At 38.9% G+C, this 19,533-nt stretch overlaps 1 protein-coding gene across 2 annotated transcripts in view; it reads left to right on the top strand.

Annotated features, from left to right (window-relative positions):
• Window positions 1-19,533, top strand: part of STK31 (serine/threonine kinase 31) — a 142,464-nt gene that overhangs the window by 30,427 nt on the left and 92,504 nt on the right. For both annotated transcript variants that reach the window (XM_054559383.2, XM_009242947.4), the window contains exons 7-8: window positions 5,448-5,806; window positions 6,802-6,976. In XM_054559383.2, the coding sequence (XP_054415358.1) occupies window positions 5,448-5,806; window positions 6,802-6,976 (534 nt within the window). The remainder of the gene's footprint in view (window positions 1-5,447; window positions 5,807-6,801; window positions 6,977-19,533) is intronic.

Below are 19,533 nucleotides of genomic sequence, written 5' to 3'. Positions count from 1 at the left end.
TCTTACAGGAATCCTACCTCTTTTAAAATCTGTTATACAAAGATGATTCTTTTGGTAAATGGTAATGCTGGTGAGAGATATTACATTGCAAAGTAATCAGGTTTGTAATTCTGATTTATAATAGCAGCTCAAGTAGGTCATGTGGAAAACAGTTTAATCATTGTAAGCATTATAAAGAAATTAATTAAAATTTAATTAATTAAAATTAATTAAAATTGCCTCTATTTTCCTTTGAGAATCTTGTAGGTGTGTTGGGTATAGTTTTGTCTGCTATGTAGTTACTTATAAAAAACATTTCTGTACATGAAACTCAGGCTTTCATAAACATGAAATATAGATATTATAAAATTACACCCCAAGTTTCTGGTTTAAAATCTAAAGTTTGTTACTTTCTTCTTTAATATAAATGCTTTGACCAAGGTTGGGGAGGCTTGTTTTGGATTTCTTGCATGCATAAAACTCTAAAATCTTGTTTACAGACCTTAGAATATTATCTGCTCTCACTTTGTTTTACATATAGGGAAATTGTAGTCTGGAATAATTAAATGACTTCAAGTCGTGAAGCTAATTAGGGAAGAGCTAGGCCTAGAACTCAAGTCTATTGTTCTTTTCATAGTAAAATGCACAGATTTATGTTGATTGAAACACACATGAATCAAGGGGGAAAAAGATATTTAAAAAAGTTAATTTTAGAACTGAATTAATAAACTGCAGCTGAGAATGTTTTTGTGTGTTTTAAAGGTTCTTTATATATGGTACTGTATATAAACATTTATATATATATATATATATATATAAATGTGTATATATATATATTTTTTTTTTAGGTGGGGGGATGAAGTCTTGCTTTGTTGCCCAGGCTGGAGTGCAATGGCATGATCTCGGCTCACTGCAACCTCCGCCTCTTGGATTCAAGCAATTCTCCTGCCTCAGTCTCCTGATAGCTGGAATTACAGGCACCCGCCACCACGCCTGGTTAATTTTTGTATTTTTAGTAGAGATGGGGTTTCACCATATTGGCCAGGCTGGTCTTGAACTCCTGACCTCAAGAGATCCCCCCGTCTGTGCCTTCCAAAGTGCTGGGATTACAGGCATGAGCCACCCGGCCAAACATTTGTATTTGGATGCTTAGTTCAGTAAAAAGATCATTGATTAGAGTTAAGCTAATTGGCACACAATGTTTTCTGGAAAAAAATGAGCTATTCTTGAATAGCTCTGCTTAGAAAGTCCGTGTTTAGTTATTAATTCTCAGCCCAAAGCTCAACTCTAATCTTCTATATGAAGTCTTTGCTAATAATACCCACTTACCCGGTCCTCTGTGGTGTTTTAGTCATTCCATATATAAAGCCTATAAAGTTGTAATTTTTTCTTCCCCTACAAGCTTAGTGAGTTTGGTAGAGATAAGTATTCACTTTTCTGTGCCTAATTTCCCTGCCAGGTAGGTGTTAGATGAGCATTAGTTTATCTAGCATTTGAATAAATAGATGAACAGTAGGGATTCAGTAACAACACAAGTACCTCCCTCCTTCCCCTTTTCCAGAAGGTGTCCTGGGCACTGAAATTCCTTCACATTTTTTTAACTAACACTTTCATGCTATGCTACAGCACAGTCAGAATTGATACTCAGAATGGTAGTTTGCTGAAGATCAAGAGAATGTTACATTACTATTCCTACATGCCTGACTTTAAAAATTATATGTAGAGTAAGGGAATGAGAGCTAGAGCTTGGAATTTGTGTTTAACAATTTAAAGGCCTTTTAGCTTGTTTTCTAATAGATACAGGCAGAATTCAGGGGACTAAAGTAGAAAGCAAGTGATCCTTTCTTGTTTCTGAATGAAGCTTACCAGTTTGGAAAACAGAATGAAATATATTTCTAAAAAGTGACATTCATCTTTTTTAATGATTGAAAGCCTTATGTTCTAAACCAATGATCAGATTTATTTTAAAAAGTTAAGTTTTGCCCAGTGTGGTGGCTCATGCCTATAAGCCCAGCACTTTGGGAGGCTGAGGTGGGTGGATGGCTTGAGTCCAGGAGTGTGAGACCAGCCTGGGCAACATGACAAAACCCTGTCTGTATAAAAAATACAAAAAAATTAGCTGGGCATGGTGGCACATGCCTGTAGTCCCAGCTACTCAGGAGGCTGAGGTGGGAGGATTGCTTGAGCTTGAGGGGTCAAGGCTGTGAGACCCTGTCTCAAAAAAAAAGAAAAAAGTTAAGTTTTATACCTTTTAAATACCTAAATATATTTTTTAAGTGCAGGTATATATCTCCAGCTCATAAGGGTTAGTGGAAAATATATTTCTTATGATAAAAATTAAATGTTTATATGTATTATATATATATAAAGAGAAAACATACATATTTTTGGTAAAGTGTAGTATTAAAACACCCATGTATCATATACTCTGTCATTCTTTTTGTTAGTTGGAACTGAGGAAGACTCAGATTTTATTTCAAGGTCAAGGTTCTGTGTTTATGATTATATATGATTCAGGGAGAATCTGTTTGAACCACTTCATACTAATTGTGATTGGTGACTGTAACTAAAATGAATTTGAATTCAGAGAGAAATCTAAAATTAGATTTCCGCATAAAAATTCTATGCAAGGAGTAATGGACCTTTAGAACATTCAGCTTTAGGTAATTGAAACTTTTGTAGAAAATAGGTTATTTCCATTTGAATTCGCATATTGCCCAAAGACAGGGTTTCTTGAAATATTAATAATTCCACATATACCAGCAATAATTTTCAAAGACTTCCTAGGGGCAGAAGTTGTTCTTGAATTTTAGATAGACTTTTGATAATAAGAGTTGAAACCAAGGGTTTTTATGTGAAAGAGGTTAACTGGAAAACTACATCTAATTGATTAAAATCCTAACATATATTTCAGTTAGTTATATTTTGAGGTTGTTAGCTTTGCCTACTTGATCCCATTTGATTGGTGATAACTTCTGGACCGTATTTGTTATTTAATTGATATTCTTGGTGAATTCAAACCTCTTGATATAATGTGTGTATTTCTGAATTTTATGCCTTGAAAAATTTATAAAACCTGTGTTTTTGTTAACCTAAAGTATTTTCTTATAGGAATTTTATGCCTTGAAAAATTTATAAAACCTGTGTTTTTGTTAACCTAAAGTATTTTCTTGTTTTGTGGATTTAAAAAATTATTTTTTCAGCTAGGCACAGGATGTGTGCCTGTAATCACAGCTATTTAGGAGGCTGAAGTGGGAGGATTGCTTGGGCCCAGGAGTTCAAGACCAGCTTGAGCAAACATAGCAAGACCCCATCTAAAAAATTCTTTCTTTCTTTTTTTTTTGGGTAGTGATAGTTGGTGATTCTTGAGCATATGTAGTTTGAGTCTTGTTCTCTGCCCCTTCAGATGCATCATTGTAGGCCCAGGTATCCTCAACCTGTTGTTAAAATAAATGTGTCAGCTGGGTGTGGTGGCTCACGCCTGTAATCCCAGCACTTTGGGAGACTGAGGTGGGCGGATCACGAGGTCAGGAGATCGAGACCATCCTGGCTAACATGGTGAAACCCCATTTCTACTACAAAATACAAAAAATTAGCTGGTCATGGTGGTGGGCGCCTGTAGTCCCAGCTACTTGGGAGGCTGAGGCAGGAGAATGATGTGAACCCGGGAGGTGGAGCTTGCAGTGAGCCGAGATAGCGCCACTGCACTCCCGCCTGGGTGACAAAGCCAGACTTCACTCAAAAAATAAAAAAATAAAAAATAAATGTGTCCCAATGAAATAATTTTTTTTTGTAATCCTATGTATTTCATACATTTAAAAACATTCTGAGAAAAAGTCCAAAGATTTCACCTGACTGATAAAGGAGCCCCATGGCCACAAAAAGGTTAAGAATTCCTACATCGGTCTCACTTTTACCCTCTATACTACTGTGTAGTTAAAGAAGAGAAAATAGTTCTTAAAAATGTTATTTGGTTTCTTGGACCTTGACTTCCCCACACCCCCTATTTCTTTTAAAAATGTGACTGGTTTGTATTTTGTGGTTTTTAGTGTGTTTTTTACACTCTTGTTTGTCTGATTATTACAGGTATGATGTCCTATTTGGTTTGCTTTGTTTGCATAAACTATGTTTTCATATTTATAGAGTGGGAATGTAGCTAAAAATACAGCTCCACCTTCTAAGAGAGATACGTTTCATCAGATGATGTCCCTATTTCAAGGAAGTTGTGAACCAGTAAATTTGAGCTGTACCTACCCATTTTGTGTTTTAAATTTATGCTTTATATATTCCGAAAAAGAATACTTACTTTTAATTTCTTTTATAGTATGCACAGGGTGAAATTCAGGAAAATAACCTAGAGAGATTTGGGAAGAGTAGTTAGATTGTGTCGAAGTAATTTTAGTAATTACAGTTTTATGGAGGAGTAGATAAGTTCTTATTACAATTAAGTCTCAATATGTTCCAATCCCAAATATATTTTAGGTATATCTTTGCTTAGTTCTGTTGATAGATATTCAATAGCTCAAAGTTAGCAAGCACCTAATTTCTCATATGCCAGTTGTACAGTTGTAGCCCTCTTAAGCAAAAGTCTATTTAAGAGAGTTTTGAATGTAGAAGGCCAGGCGCGGTGGCTCACCCCTGTAATCCCAGCACTTTGGGAGGCTGAGGTGGGCGGATCACTTGAGGTTAGGAGTTTGAGACCAGCTCAGCTGACACAGTGAAACCCCATCTCTACTAAAAATACAAAAATTAGGCAGGTGTGGTATGTGCCAGTAGTCCCAGTGACTGGGGAGGCTGAGGCAGGAGAATCGCTTGAACCGGGTAGGCGGAGGTTGCAATGAGCCGAGATTGTGCCACTGCACTCCAGCCTGTGCGACAGAGTGAGATTCTGTCTCAAAAAAGAAGAAAAAAAAGTTTTGAATGTGTATTTGTGACACCTCACATTTTATAATTTCAGTTTGTTGATTTTTAAAGAATTTGTTCATATTTTGAGCTTTCGGTTTGTGGTTTTTTTCGCTTCTGCTCGTCTTACTTTAAAACCAGAGTTCCTGACTCTGCCTCTAAAACTTTTAAAGTTTTGTAAAATCGAGTACATTTTCTAGATATCAGAGATTCATTTTTATGTGCTATTGCTTTTCAGGAGACCATTATATTTAGTTGGGGCCAAAGTAATCAACGTAATCTGCTGGGTTAAAAAAAAACTATTCTAGGATATTTACTTAGTATACATTTTTAGATTTATAAATATGGCTGCCTATACAAGTATTTAGCTCTACTTCATTTTAGCAAGTGTGTAATTGGAATACATTCATATATGTGGAGATGCATATTTGCATATTATAGCCAACAACAAGGTAATATAGAGATTTTAGAATGAAGAAATATGATGCTTGGAAAAAATGGGTAGGAACAAAATAAGGGAAGAGAAACATGTTGGTGTAGCTGGTTTATGTTTTCTTCTTTCTTAGGGCACAACCTTTTTGGGGAGCTTGATTTTTGAAAAGGAAATAAAAATGAGAATTAAAGCAACCTCTGAAGATGGAACAGTTATTGCTCAGGCTGAGTATGGCAGTGTGGATATAGGGGAAGAGGTATTTAAGAAAGGATTTGCAGAGAAATGCAGACTTACTTCCAGAACTGACATCTGTGAGGAAAAAAAATTGGATCCTGGTCAACTTGTTCTTGGGAACCTCAAAAGCCCCATTCCTTTGTGGGGGCATAGATCAAACCAGTCAAACTTCAGCAGGCCCAAGGGGCACTTAAGTGAGAAAATGAGTCTTGACTTGAAGGATGAAACTGATGCAGGCAATCTTATAACATTTCCAAAGTAAGAATTTAGTCTTCACTAATTTCTAATTCATGGTAGAGGTCCCTGTCGTAGTAGAATAGAAGTTAAGGCTTATGCTTTTGGAATCCTTTACTGTGTCAGTGATTTTAAGGGCTGATGCTGATATTTCTATTTTTCTCAAATGTATTCCTCTCTGCTTTAGCAGGGATATTTTCATTAAAAGCTATTTTGAAAGAAAAATAATTCCTGAATTATTTAAAAGTTTACATACCAACTTTTCATGCCAACTATTTGGAATACACTTATCAAAAATAAAAATCTTCTCCTAAATCTGAATTATTCAGGCAAAGTCAGAATTTCAGATAAGATTTGAAGTTTTTCCTATGGCTTTAGGAATATTTTAAAGAGTTTCAGGAAATTGCCTTTACTTTTTTAATAAAAGTGAGGCTCGCTCTTCTTGTGAAAACTTGTGATGGAGTTTGATCATTCCGAATAGTTTACTTTTTAGGTAATTTTAAATCATCAACTTGAAGTAGAAATCCAGATTTGATATTTATATGTATCAAAACATTCTTCTATATCATGGTCCAGGCCATGATGCTGTATGTTGGATGATATAGCTGTTTAATGGGATCTCATCAGTGCTTTAAGAGCTAAACTGTCAAATGGGGGTGGGAGGTGGTGGACGGGGGGATCACAGGGGATCACAGGATGGGGGGATCACGGGGGGCTCACAAGAGGGATTGGAAAAAAACTAATAAAGAAATGCTTTTTACTTTGTAGTTGGTAGTGCTATGAAGAAGTTGGAATATATTTTCTTTGAGAATTAGAGGCATTATTGAATTATGACTTCAGTTATAAAATCTTGTTTGCATTAAATTATTTTTTAATATTATGAACTAGGTAAATATTTTAGTTTTCAAAATTAACTTTCAGATATATTGGGGTATAAAAGGACCAAGATAACTTAGATGTGTTTTCTGTGTCAGCCTTATACAGTTTGTTTTTCAAAATAAATGAATTTGTTTTTATAGGGAAAGTTTGGCTGTTGGTGACTTTAATTTAGGGTCTAACGTCAGCCTGGAAAAAATTAAGCAGGACCAGAAACTGATTGAAGAAAATGAAAAACTTAAAACAGAGAAGGACGCTCTTCTAGAAAGTTATAAGGCGTTAGAATTGAAAGTAGAGCAGATTGCGCAGGAGCTGCAGGTATGTTCAGTGGCTTAAGGTGAAGAGTGTCCAACTGGGAAATCTGTGTACTCATCTGCTGCTATTTATTTTTCTGTCACTTTCCTTTCCTTCCCCATCATTCTCTCCTTCTTTGCTAATCCCTGTATTTGTTTATAGGTGAATTTTTTTTCATATGCTCCAGACTAATCATCTTTGGATTTCATTGGATGTTTGAAAATTTAATAATTTCTCATTTACATTTCCCTTTATGTTCTAAAAACTTTTCAACTAAGGCAATTTTCAAATATTCTAAAAGGAGAGAGACTTGAATAATTAGTTCTCATGTGCCCATCACCCAGTTTTTACAATTATAACACATGGCCAATCTTTTTAAAAATTTACACTTCCTGGATTATTTTAGAAGTCCCATTCATATTATTTCGTAGTCTTCAGTATGTATGACTAATAGAAAAGGACTTTAAAAACCATAATAATAATACTATTCATACTTAAAAGTAAACAATAATTCCTTAATATTATTTATATCCAGGCAGTATTCAAATTTGCCATATTGTGTCATGAATGCCACATGATTGTAGGCATGTTGATTGTAGGTCTCTCCAATCAGGATCCCAGTTAGGCACATACATTGCATTTTGGTTGATATTTCTCTTAAATTGCTTTAATCTGTATCCTTGTGTTGCTTAACTGGATTCTTGATCTCCACGTGTGTCTTCTTTTATGGTAATCAGGTCTCCAGATTTGCTCAGATTCCAGTTCAGAAATTCCCCCCCCCCCAGGGATACAGTGTGGTTGATAAGTGTGTATGTGTGTGTGTGTGTGTGTTTTACACCAAATCTGTTGTTCCTGCACTAGTTCCTCCAATTCTCTGACACCAACTGGGTGTCTAATAATTCAGCTCCATTCTGACACTACATTACCTGTACTTAGCATATACCCTACAAGTTAAGGACTCAGTTCCATAAAGCTGCCTCTACTTTAGATGCCAGCCACAAATGGGGTCCCCAGGCTACTTGCATATCTACCCCCCCACTATAAATTCGGGGTTTCGCATGACTCTCCCTCAGGTTAGATAATTCACTAGAAGTACTCACAGAACTCACAGAAGTGCTATACTTACAGTTTTATTATTAAGGATATAACTCAGAAACAGCCAAATAAATGGAAGATATGCATAAGGCAAGGTACTGGGGCAGGAGGTACAGAGCTTCCATGCCCTTTCTGAGTGTGCCACCCTCCCAGGTCATGGATGTGTTTATCAACTCAAAAGCTCCCCAAATCTCATTCAGAGTATTTTGGTTTTGTTTGTTTGTTTGTTTGTTTTGAGACAGTCTTGCTCTGTTGCTTAGGCTGGAGTGCAGTGGTGTAATTTCTGCTCACTGCAACTTCTGCCTCCCGGACTCAAGCAGTCCACTCACTTTAGTCTCCTGCCTAGCTCGGACTATAGGTGTGTGCCCCATTCCTGGCTAGTTTTTGTGTTTTCTTTTCTTTTTTTTTTTTAAACTCAAACTTGCCTTATTTATATCCCCAATGGCATGATCTTGGCTTACTGCAATCTCTGCTTCCCAGGTTCAAGCAATTCTCCTGCCTCAGCCTCCTGATAGCTGGCATTACAGGCACCCGCCACCATGCCTGGCTAATTTTTGTATTTTTAGTAGAGACGGGGTTTCACCATGTTGGCCAGGCTGGTTTCGAACTCCTCAGGTGATCCACCCACCTCTGCCTCCCAAAGTGCTGGGATTACAGGCATGAGCCACTGTGCCCAGGCCACATTTTCTTTATCCAGTCTATCATTGATGGGCATTTGGGTTGGTTCCAAGTCTTTGCCATTGTAAATAGTGCTGCAGTAAACATATGTGTGCATATGTCTTTATAGTAGAATGATTTATAATCCTTTGGATACCCAAAGGATTATACCCAGTAATGGGATTGCTGGGTCAAATGGTATTTCTTGTTCTAGATCTTTGAGGAATTGCCACACTGTCTTCCGCAATGGTTGAACTAATTCACACTCCCACCAACAGTGTAGAAGTGTTCCTATTTCTCCACATCCTCTCCAGCATCTGTTGTTTCCTGACTTTTTAATGATCACCATTATAACTGGAGTGAGATGGTATCTCATTGTGGTTTTGATTTGCATTTCTCTAATGACCGGTGATGATGGGCTTTTTTTCATATGTTTTTTGGCCGCATAAATGTCTTCTTTTGAGAAGTGCCTGTTCATATCCTTTGCCCACTTTTTGATGGTGTTTTTTTCTTATAAATTTGTTTTAAGTTCCTTGTAGATTCTGGATATTAGCCCTTTGTCAGATGGATAGATTGCAAAAATTTTCTCCCATTCTGTAGGTTGCCTGTACACTCTGATGATAGTTTCTTTTGCTGTGCAGAAGCTCTTTAGTTTAATTAGATCCCATTTGTCTATTTTGGCTTTTGTTGCCATTGCTTTTGGTGTTTTAGTCATGAAGTCTTTGCCCATGCCTATGTCCTGAATGGTATTGCCTAGGCTTTCTTCTAGGGTTTTTACTGTTTGGGGTTTTACATTTAAGTCTTTAATCCATCTTGAGTTAATTTTTGTATAAGGTGTAAGGAAGGGGTCCAGTTTCAGTTTTCTGCATATGGCTAGCCAGTTTTCCCAACACTGTTTATTAAATAGGGAATCCTTTCCCCATTGCTTGTTTTTGTCAGGTTTGTTGAAGATCAGATGGTTGTAGATGTGTGGTGTTATTTCTGAGGCCTTTGTTCTGTTCCATTGATATTTATATCTATTTTGGTACCAGTACCATGCTGTTTTGGTTACTGTAGCCTTGTAGTATAGTTTGAAGTCAGATAGCGTGATGTCTCCAGGTTTGTTCTTTTTGCTTAGGATTGTCTTGGCTATACGGGCTCTTTTTGGTTCCATATGAAATTTAAAGTAGTTTTTTCTAGTTCTGTGAAGAAAGTCAATAGTAGTTTGATGGGAATAGAATTGAATCTATCAATTACTTTGGGCAGTATGGCCATTTTCATGGTATTGATTATTCCTGTCCACAAGCATGGAATTGTATTTTCTGTACAGTCGGGGTTTGCTATGTTGCCCAGGCTGGTCTCAAGCAATCCTTCCTCTTTTGGCTCCAGAGTTGCTGGGACTACAGGCGAGCCACCATGCCTTGCTAAATTAATGAATTTTAAACACATTTGACATGTTTTAATCCACTGAAGCCATTTTTTTTTTCTTTTTGGTGCACACATTATCCCCTTTGAAGTGTTTTTAAATTAGCTGCTGTGTCCTTTTGACATCATAACAGATGATATTCATAATGGATAAATCACCATTATTAAGTTTTTCATTAATCTGTGACCTAATGATTTTTGCAGCCGTCGATGATTGTTGTCTGCAACCATGTTTTCATCAAGTGCTGTATTTCTTTTTTTTTTATTATTATTATTATTTAAGTTTTAGGGTACATGTCCATGACGTGCAGGTTTGTTACATATGTATACATGTGCCATGTTGGTGTGCTGCACCCATTAACTCGTCATTTAGCATTAGGTGTATCTCCTAATGCTATACCTCCCCCCTCCCCCCACCCCACAACAGTCCCTGGTGTGTAATGTTCCCCTTCCTGTGTCCATGTGTTCTCATTGTTCAGTTCCCACCTATGAGTGAGAACATGCGGTGTTTGGTTTTTTTGTCCTTGCAATAGTTTGCTGAGAATGATGGTTTCCAGCTTCATCCATGTCCCTGCAAAGGACATTAACTCACCATTTTTTTTGGCCAGGTGCTGTATTTCTTAGCTGGAAAATTTCAACTATTTGGTCACACTGAAGCCTAGTTTGTTCGGTAAAGGCAAGATAAATACTTTATTCATTCCCTTTATATGTACATGTTTTCAGAAAAATAAGTTTATTCCCTAGGATTGTCCAGTGTTGACTAGCAAGGGTTATTTATTCTCCTTAAGTATTATTATGAACTAACGAATTTTAAACATATTTGAGTGTTTTAATTCACTGCAGCCATTATTCTTTTTGATGCCCATCTTACACTCTTTAGAAGTCTCTTTAAGTTGTTGCTCTGTCCTTTTGATGTGATTCCAGTAGTCTGATAGCTTCCTTGTTTTCTGGTGTCACAAGATGTTCCATACTCATCTGCATTTCCTACCCTAATCCTGGAAAATTTATTTCTCCAAGCTATGGTTCTTTTTAGTGGCAAGAGGTATTTCGATACCAGACTTTGGGTGCTAGGGATGTATATAGCTATTGCTTTAGTCTTTGCTTCTAAGTTATAGAATGTCTAATGGATAGGGTTAGGAAATATTAATTTTATTTTCTAATGCTATATTGAGAATATCATTTACATATAGTAAAAATGCACGAATACTGTGTAGAACTTGATGAATTTTGACGTATGTATACACTCATGTAACCTGCATCACCCTCATCAAGATTGGCTGATCAAACTATCATTAATCAGATATTTCACCTAGTATCAAGCTCTACCAGTAATTTCAGGGACACAGGTAACAAAGAGACTCCTTTGTTCCAGAGCAGGTGCCCCAGTCTCTGACCAGAGACTAGAATGTCTGCTGTGGCTACTGCTGCCAGGCATCAAACAATGTCTCTAAACTGTCATAAGGGTGCCATCTGTAGGATTGTAACTAGAGAGGGTGGGGCCCCTTTCAGGTGAGCGGTGTGGATATGAAGCAGTGGGGAGTGTGTTCTACTCAAGTCTAAGTCTCACAGCAGCCTATAGCAGAGCTTTGGGTGTTGTCCCAGGTGTGCATAGGAGAGCCTGGCTTTTCTGCCCCTTCTTGGCTGGGCAGCAGCTGCAGTCATGTCAGCCTAAAAAGTCAGGCGAAAGTTGGGCCACAGCTCAGAATTAAACTCTCAGAGTGACACTTTTGGCCTGTGCCCTGGGATACTGGGGCACCACCTAGGTGAGCAGCATGGGCAAAAAGCTGTGGGAAGTGTAGTCTGCTTGTGTTTCAGTTTCACAGCAGCCCATTGCAGGGCGGTGGGTATTCTATAGATATGTGTGGGGTAGCCTGGTTTCACTGTTGGTCCTTTGCTGGGCAGTGACTGGGGCCATGTCAGCCCAAACTCAGGCCAAGGGCAGGACTCAGCCCAGCATTGAACTCAGAAAATGGTGCCTTGAGCATGGGGCTAGAGAGAATGAGTCACCACCCAGCCAAGCAGCGTGAGCAAGAAGGTGTAGGGAGTGTGATCTACTTATGTCTCAGTCTCAACAGCAGCTTGTAGCAGGGTGACAACTATCCTCCTGGGGGTGCATGGGCATGCTTGTTCTCCCTCTCCTTTTTTGCAGCAGTACAGTGGCTGCAGCCATGTCTATAGGTTCCTGGTATCTAAACTCTTGAAGTGGCTCCCTGCTGAGGCTGCTCCAGACTTGGGTGCCTGTGGCATTCTGTGTGGATTCCTTTTCTGGAACAATGTCTTTGTGTGATCTTTAGGCAGCTCCATATGTGAGGTGCGAGGCCCTAGTGGATCGAGGGTTTCTCCTATAGCCAATGTTGTAAATGCTTGTTTCAGAGCTCTGGAGATTTTTCTCTTACTGTTTCCCTGCATACAGTAGCCTTTCCCAGCTCTCAGCTGGTTTCTGGCTAGGCATGCTTCCTCAAACCCTCTCCTTTCTTACTTCTGGGGCTTTCTCTCTCTTCTCTGGTGAATCCAAATGTTCGTTCTTAGACAGTCTGTTCAAAATGTGTCTACTTACCATTCTGATTCTTCCCTGTGGAAAAGGCACACACTATCTACTAGTTGGTCATCTTGATTATTTTCTCTTTCACTCATTGTTTGTCATTGTGGTTTGGTGTGTTTCTGTAGTGGGAACATTTGATTCCTTTCTTGTTTTTACTTGTGTGTTTGCTTTACTCTGTGGGTTTTATACTTTTTTTTCTTTGAGACAGAGTCTTGCTCTGTTGCCCAGGCTGGAGTGCAATGGCACGGTCGTGGCTCTCTGCAACCTCCACCTCCCAAGTTCAAGCAGTTCTCCTACTTCAGCCCCCTGAGTAGCTGGGATTATAAGCACCTGCCACCATGCCCAGTTAATTTTTGTACTTTATAGAAGAGGTGGGGTTTCACCATGTTGGCCAGGCTGGTCTTGAACTCCTGACCTCAGGTGATCTGCCCACCTCGGCCTCCCAAAGTGCTGGGATTACAGGTGTGAGCCACCGCGCCCAGCTGGGTTTTGAACTTTCATGTGTTTTTATGATCACAGATTGTGTATTGCCCTCCCTTAAGCATCTCTTGTAGGGATGGTCTAGTGCTGATGAATTCCCTCAGCTTTTGCTTGCCTGGGAAAGACTACTACTTCTTCATTCATGAAATACAACTTTGCTGGATGTAGTATTCTTGACTAGCAGTTTCCTTTCAGTGCTTTGAATATATTGTTTCATTCTCTCCTGTAAGGATTTTACTGAGAAATTTGCAGTTAGTCTGATGGGAGTTTCCTTATAATTGATGACACGCCTTTTTCCTTCTGTTTTTAGAAATATCTTTGTCTTTGACTTTTGACAGTTTGACTGTAATATGCTGTGGAGAAGACCTTTACGAATTTTATCTGTTTGGGCATCTCTGAACTTCTTTTATTTGAATGTCTAAATCTCTTTCTAGACTTGGGAAGTTTTCAGCTATTATTTTATTAAATATAAGAAGTTTTTGATCCCTTTTTTCTCTTTTTCTGTGACATTGAAAATTCAAATATTTGTTTGCAGTATGGTGTCTCATATGCCTTGTAGGCTTTTTTCATTTTTTGTTCTTTTTTTAAATTTTTGATTTACTGGATTAGTTCAAAAGTCTTGTCTTCAAGTTCTGAAATTCTTTCTTCTGTTTGATCTAGTATATTTTTGTTGTTGTTTGTTTTGTTTTGAGGCAGGGTTTTGTTTTGTTGCCCAGGATGGAGTGCAGTGGCACAATCACAGCTCACTGCAGCCTCCAACTTCTGTGCTCAATCAGTTCTCCTGCCTCAGCTTCCTGAGTAGCTGGGACTACAGGTGCATGCCACCATGCTGAGCTAATATTTTAAATTTTTATTAGAGATGAGGTCTTGTTATGTTGACCAGGCTCTTCTCAACACCTGAGCTCAAGTGATCCTCCTGCCTCAGCCTCCCAAAGTGCTGGGATTACAGGCGTGAGCCATCATGCCAGGCCTAGATCTAGTATATTGTTGAAGCTTTAGAATGTATTTTGTATTTCATTCAGTGAATCCTTTAGTTCTAGGATTTCTTTTTTTTTTAATGATACCTATTTGGTAAATTTTTCATTTATAACCTGAATTTTTTTTCTGATTTCTTTATATTATTTTTCAGAATTATCTTTTATCTCACTGAACTTCTTTAAAATCAGTATTTTGAATTTTTCATCTGGAATTTTGAAATTTCTTTTTGATTATGATCTGTTGGTAGAGAATAACTAACTTCCTTTGGAGTTATATTTTCTTGTGTTCTCATGTTTCTTTTGTTACATTGATATTTGTGCATTGGGTGTAACAGTTGCTTCTTCCAATTTTTTGGAAATAATTTTTTAGGGGAGGATCTTTTCCTGAAGATGTACCTATGGTGTTGGTTGGGTAGGGCACTTTGGCTTTAATTCTGGGTTCATGCAGTAGTATAGTCTTTGTATGATTCCTTTGGATGTGAATAGTCGGTGGTGTTTGTGATTTCCTCAATGGCTTAGGGTGTGGTTGTTAGTGGGGGCTGTGGAGAAGTTTTGCTGGGTATAGGAATGCCAGGTTTGCCAGTCCTCAGACCCCAATGGTGGCAATGCCAGGCCAAGTACGCCTGTCCTTGGTTTCCAGGACAGCACATGCTGGCACTACTGTTAGAGAGCCCAGGTTGGCCAATGCTTGGGTTTCCAGGAGTCTTGCTTGGGTGCTAGTAGCAGCAGTGGTGGGCCAGACAGGTGAGTGTGTTCTTGGGCTCTTAGGCAATGGGCACGATGTGGGTGATAGTAGCAATGGCTTGACAACCCTGTGCTTTCCAAGTGGTCTACACTGGCGTTAGTGCTGGCTGTGATGTGCTGAGTGGGTCAGTCAGGCCCACAGGTAGCATGTGCAAGTGGATGCCAGCTGTGTTGGTAGTGGCAGGTTGGGTAGGCCTGACCTTGGGCCCTTGGGAGGAGTGTTCAGGTACCAATGGTGGACTGGGCTGGGTGATACCCAGGGCCTTGGGTGGTATGCTCAGACACTGGTGAGAGGGGGTATGGAGCTGGGTAGAGTGGACCTGTCCTCAGGTCCAGGTGGTGAGTGCAGACTCTGATTGTGGTAGGCAGGTGCAGGATGATGCCCAGGTTTCCAGTGGAATGCTTGAGTGGGGGTGGCAGTGGTTGCTTTGCAGCCCTGTCACTGGGGAGGGTGAGGTTGCTTTCAGTGGCAGCAGATGTATGGAGGTGGCTGGTGAACATGTACTTTGCTCTTACATTTGCTCCAGTGGTGGCAGTTTGCAAGGGCAGCAGCTGCAGGTGGGAAAGTTTGTCCTTCGGGTGTGTGAAAATGTGCAGCAGCTTTGCTTCTTAGGGCAGCAGGGTCACTGTAAATGGCTCACACTTTGACACTGGTGGCAGCAGCAGCTAGCATTGTCTCAGGTTCTGGGTTGGGTAGCCCTCCCTTGGATCATGTGAAGATGCGTGGCTGCCCTTCTGCTGGTGAGGTTGGGGTTCCTGCCAGTGGCTTGCAGTTTGGCCTCAAGTGTGGCAGCAGCTAGTAGCAATGGTGGTTGTGGGATGGGGTAGCCTTTCCTCTGGGTCCGTGAAAATGCATAGTTGCCCTTCTTGGGGGTAGAGTGGCTGCCAGTGGCTTGTGTTTTGATTCTGTGGCAGCAGCAGCCAGTAGTGGTGGTGGCTGCAAGCAGGATAGCATTTCTTCAGGGCCATCAAGATGTATGGCTGTTCCTCTGCTGTAGGGAACAGGGTTGCTGCCAGTGGCTCCTACCTCTTTGCGGGTATTTGCAGCCAGCTGCAGTGGTGGCTGTGGGCAGGAGATGTCAGCTTTGCTCCAGGGTTGTGGAGTTGTAGGGGATGTTGGGCCCTAGACCACGATGCAGTCTAGTTGGGGCTGGGCACACAAAATGGCAGCGTGCTGTAGTTGCTTAGGATTGGGGGGTGGATGTATGGGACCCAACATGAGCTCCCTGTATGGAGCAATATACTTGTGTAGTCTCTGGGCAGCTCTCTGTGTCTCAGAGCACATGAGGATCAAAGGTCCCTTTCGTGGCTAGGATTGCAGGAGTTTGCAGTGAGAATATGGGCCACTGGGGTCTCTCATTTACCCCTTCTATGCATTGAGGAGCCTGTCCAGGCTCCCAGCCAAGAAGGCTGCTTCTCTTCTTTCTCCTTCCTTGCTTTATGTGTTTCCTGTCACCTCTCTGTTGAAGTCCCGTTTCTCTCTTAGATGATCTATTTGAAGTGTGATTATCTACTTGCTATTTTGGCTCTTTTTTCAGAAGGAGGCAAATACCAGTGGCCTCTAGTGAGTCATCTTGAAGCCCCTCTCTGAAATAATTTATTCTAACAAACACGTTTTTGTGTGTTATATTTATTGTATACTGTATCTTTACAATAATCTAGAGAAGGGAAAATGTTATTAAGAAAATCATAAGGAAGAAGAAATGTATCTATGTTTTATTAAGTCTTAATCCTCATTGTCTTCATGTTGAGTAGGCTGAGGAGGAAGAGCATGGGTTGGTCTTGTCTCACAGGTGACAGAGATGGAAGAGGTGGAGGGATAAATAAGTTAAATAATTTTAACTTAATATTATTTAATTTTAAAATAAGTTAAAATTATTTAACTTACTAACTTATTTAAAAATAAGTTAAAATTAAAATTATTTTAAAATAAATTAAAATTTTTACTTTTTTTTCTCAATAAGTTATACAAGGTGTACCAGGAAGGCACACCTTGTGTAACTTTTTGAGAAAAATCTGTTTGTAAGTGGACCTGTGCAGTTCAAACCTGTGTTGTTCAAGCATCAACTATGTTTCTTTTCATACATTTTTGGATTCAGTTTTCTAATTTTTTGGAAGGTTTTTACATATATGTTCATGACGTATATTGGTTTGTGGCTTTCTTTTTGTGTAATGTTGTTTTCTGGTTTCAGTATTAGGGTGATGCTGGCCTCATGGAATGAGTTTGGAAGTATTTCCTCTGCTTCTATTCAATGACTGAGAATTGGTATAGTTTTTTCCTTAAATGTTTGGTAGAATTTACCAGTGAACTTATATAGGCCTGACATTTTCTGTTTTGGAAGGTTATTAATGGTTGATTCAATTTTAAAAATAGAAATAAGTCTGTTCAGATTATTTTTTATTTTTATTTTTATTTTTTTGGAGACGGAGTCTTACTCTGTTGCCCAGGCTGGAGTGCAGTGGCACGATCTCTGCTCACTGCAAGCCCCGCCTCCTGGGTTCACGCCATTCTCCTGCCTCAGCCTCCCAAGTAGCTGGGACTATAGGCGCCCGCCACCACACCCAGCTAATTTTTGTATTTTTAGTAGAGACAGGGTTTCACTATGTTAGCCAGGATGGTCTCGATCTCCTGACCTCGTGATCCACCCGTCTCAGCCTCCCAAAGTGCTGGGATTACAGGTATGAGCCACCATACCTGGCCTGTTCAGATTATTTTTGTGTGGGCTTTGGCAGATTTTGTCTTTCAAAGAATTAGTTCACTTAATCTAGGTTATAAAATTTGTGGGACTTGAGTTTTTCATAATATTTTTAAGTTTTAATTTCCATTGGATCTGTACTGATGCCCTCTCTTTCATTTCTGATACTGGCAATTTGTGTCCTCTGTCTTTTTTTTCTTAATTAGCCTGGTTATAGTGTTACCAATTTTATTCATCTTTTCAGAGTATCAACTTTTGGTTTTGTTGGTTTTTCTCTCCTGATTTCCTGTTTTCAAATAGATTGATTTATACTTTCCTATTTTTGCATATTTAAGATTTAATTTGCTGTTCTTTTTATGTTTCCTAAGGAACAAACTTAGATTATTAATATTAGTTTCTTTTCACTTCTGATATATATGCATTTCAATGTTGTAAATTTTTGTCAATGCACTGCCTATGCTGCATTCTACAAATTTTGGTAAGTTGTATTTTTATCTCGAAAGTATTCTTAAATTTGTCATGAGATTTCTTCTTTGACTCATATGTTATTAGTAATGTTTAATCCTTACAGTTTTTGAGATTTTTTTTCAATTATCTTTCTGTTATTGGTTTCTAGCTTATTCTACTGTGGCCTGAGAGCAGACATTGTACAGTTTCTATTCTTTTAACTCTGTTAAGGTGTGTTTTATGGCCCAGAATGTGGTGGCGTATTTTGGTGAATCTTCCATGTGATCTTGACAGGAATGTATATTCTGCTGTTATTGGATGAAGCATAGTTCACCCTTGAATGTGAGTTTGAACTACGTGGGTCCACTTATATGTGGATATTTTAAATAAAAGGTACATCAGTTATGCCTGCCTCTCCTGCCTCCCCTTCCACTTCTTCCATCTCTGCCATCGGTGAGATAGGAATACCAACCTCTCCTCTTCCTCCTTGTCCTCAGCCTGCTCAATGTGAAGATGAGGGAGGATGAAGACCTTAATGATGATCCACTTCCATTTAATGAATAGTAAATATATCTTCTCTTTATGCTTTTCCTAATAACATTTTCTTTTTTCTGGCTTACTTTACTCTGAGAATACAGTATATAATACATACAACATACAGAATACTTGCTAACTGATGGCTTGTCTTATCAGTAAAGCTTCTGGTCAACAGTAGGCTATTAGTAATTAGGTTTCTGTGGAATCAAAAGTTATACATTAATTTTCAAGACTGTAGGGGATTGGCACCCCTAACACTTGCTTTGTTCAAGAGTCAGCTGTAGTCTGTAGATGTTAATTATCAACTGTACACTATAGATGTTAATTATATCCAGTTTATTGGTGTTGAGTTCAAATGTATCTTTACTGATTTTTCCATGCTAGATCTGTTCACTTCTGATAGAGGGATGTTGAAATCTCCAACTATAATACTAGATTTATTTATTTCTCCTTGCAGTTCTGTTAGTCTTTGAGTCATATATTTTGATGCTGTATTATTAGGCACATACAGAGAATTGACCCCTTTATCATTGTTTTGTGTTCCCTTTATCACTGAAAACTTTTCTTGCTTTGAAGTCTACTCTGTGTGAAATTAGTATAGCTACTAGTATTTAGTACCTATGTTAATTTGTTTCCCTTTAATTAGTGTTAGCATGGTATATTTTTCTTCATCTGTTTAATTTTTATTTTATTTATTTTTTTGATAAATAAATACACAGGCTGGAGTGTAGCGGTATAATCATGGCACATTGCAATCTCAAACTCCTCTCAAGGATAGCTCAAGCTATCCTCCTCCTGCCCCAGCCTCCTGAGTAGCTTGGACTACAGGCATGCACCACTATGCCTGGCAATTTTTTTTTTTTTTAAGAGATGGGGTCTTGACATGTTTTCCAGACTGGTCTTGAACTCCTGGTCTTCAGCAATTCTCCAGCTGCAGCCTCCCAAAGTGTTGGGATGACGGGTGTGAGACACTATGCCTGGCCACATTTACTTTTAATCTGT

Source organism: Pongo abelii, chromosome 6 (assembly GCF_028885655.2).
Source record: "Pongo abelii isolate AG06213 chromosome 6, NHGRI_mPonAbe1-v2.0_pri, whole genome shotgun sequence".
Classification (NCBI taxonomy): domain Eukaryota; kingdom Metazoa; phylum Chordata; class Mammalia; order Primates; family Hominidae; genus Pongo; species Pongo abelii.
This window is presented reverse-complemented; position numbering and strand designations above follow the sequence as displayed.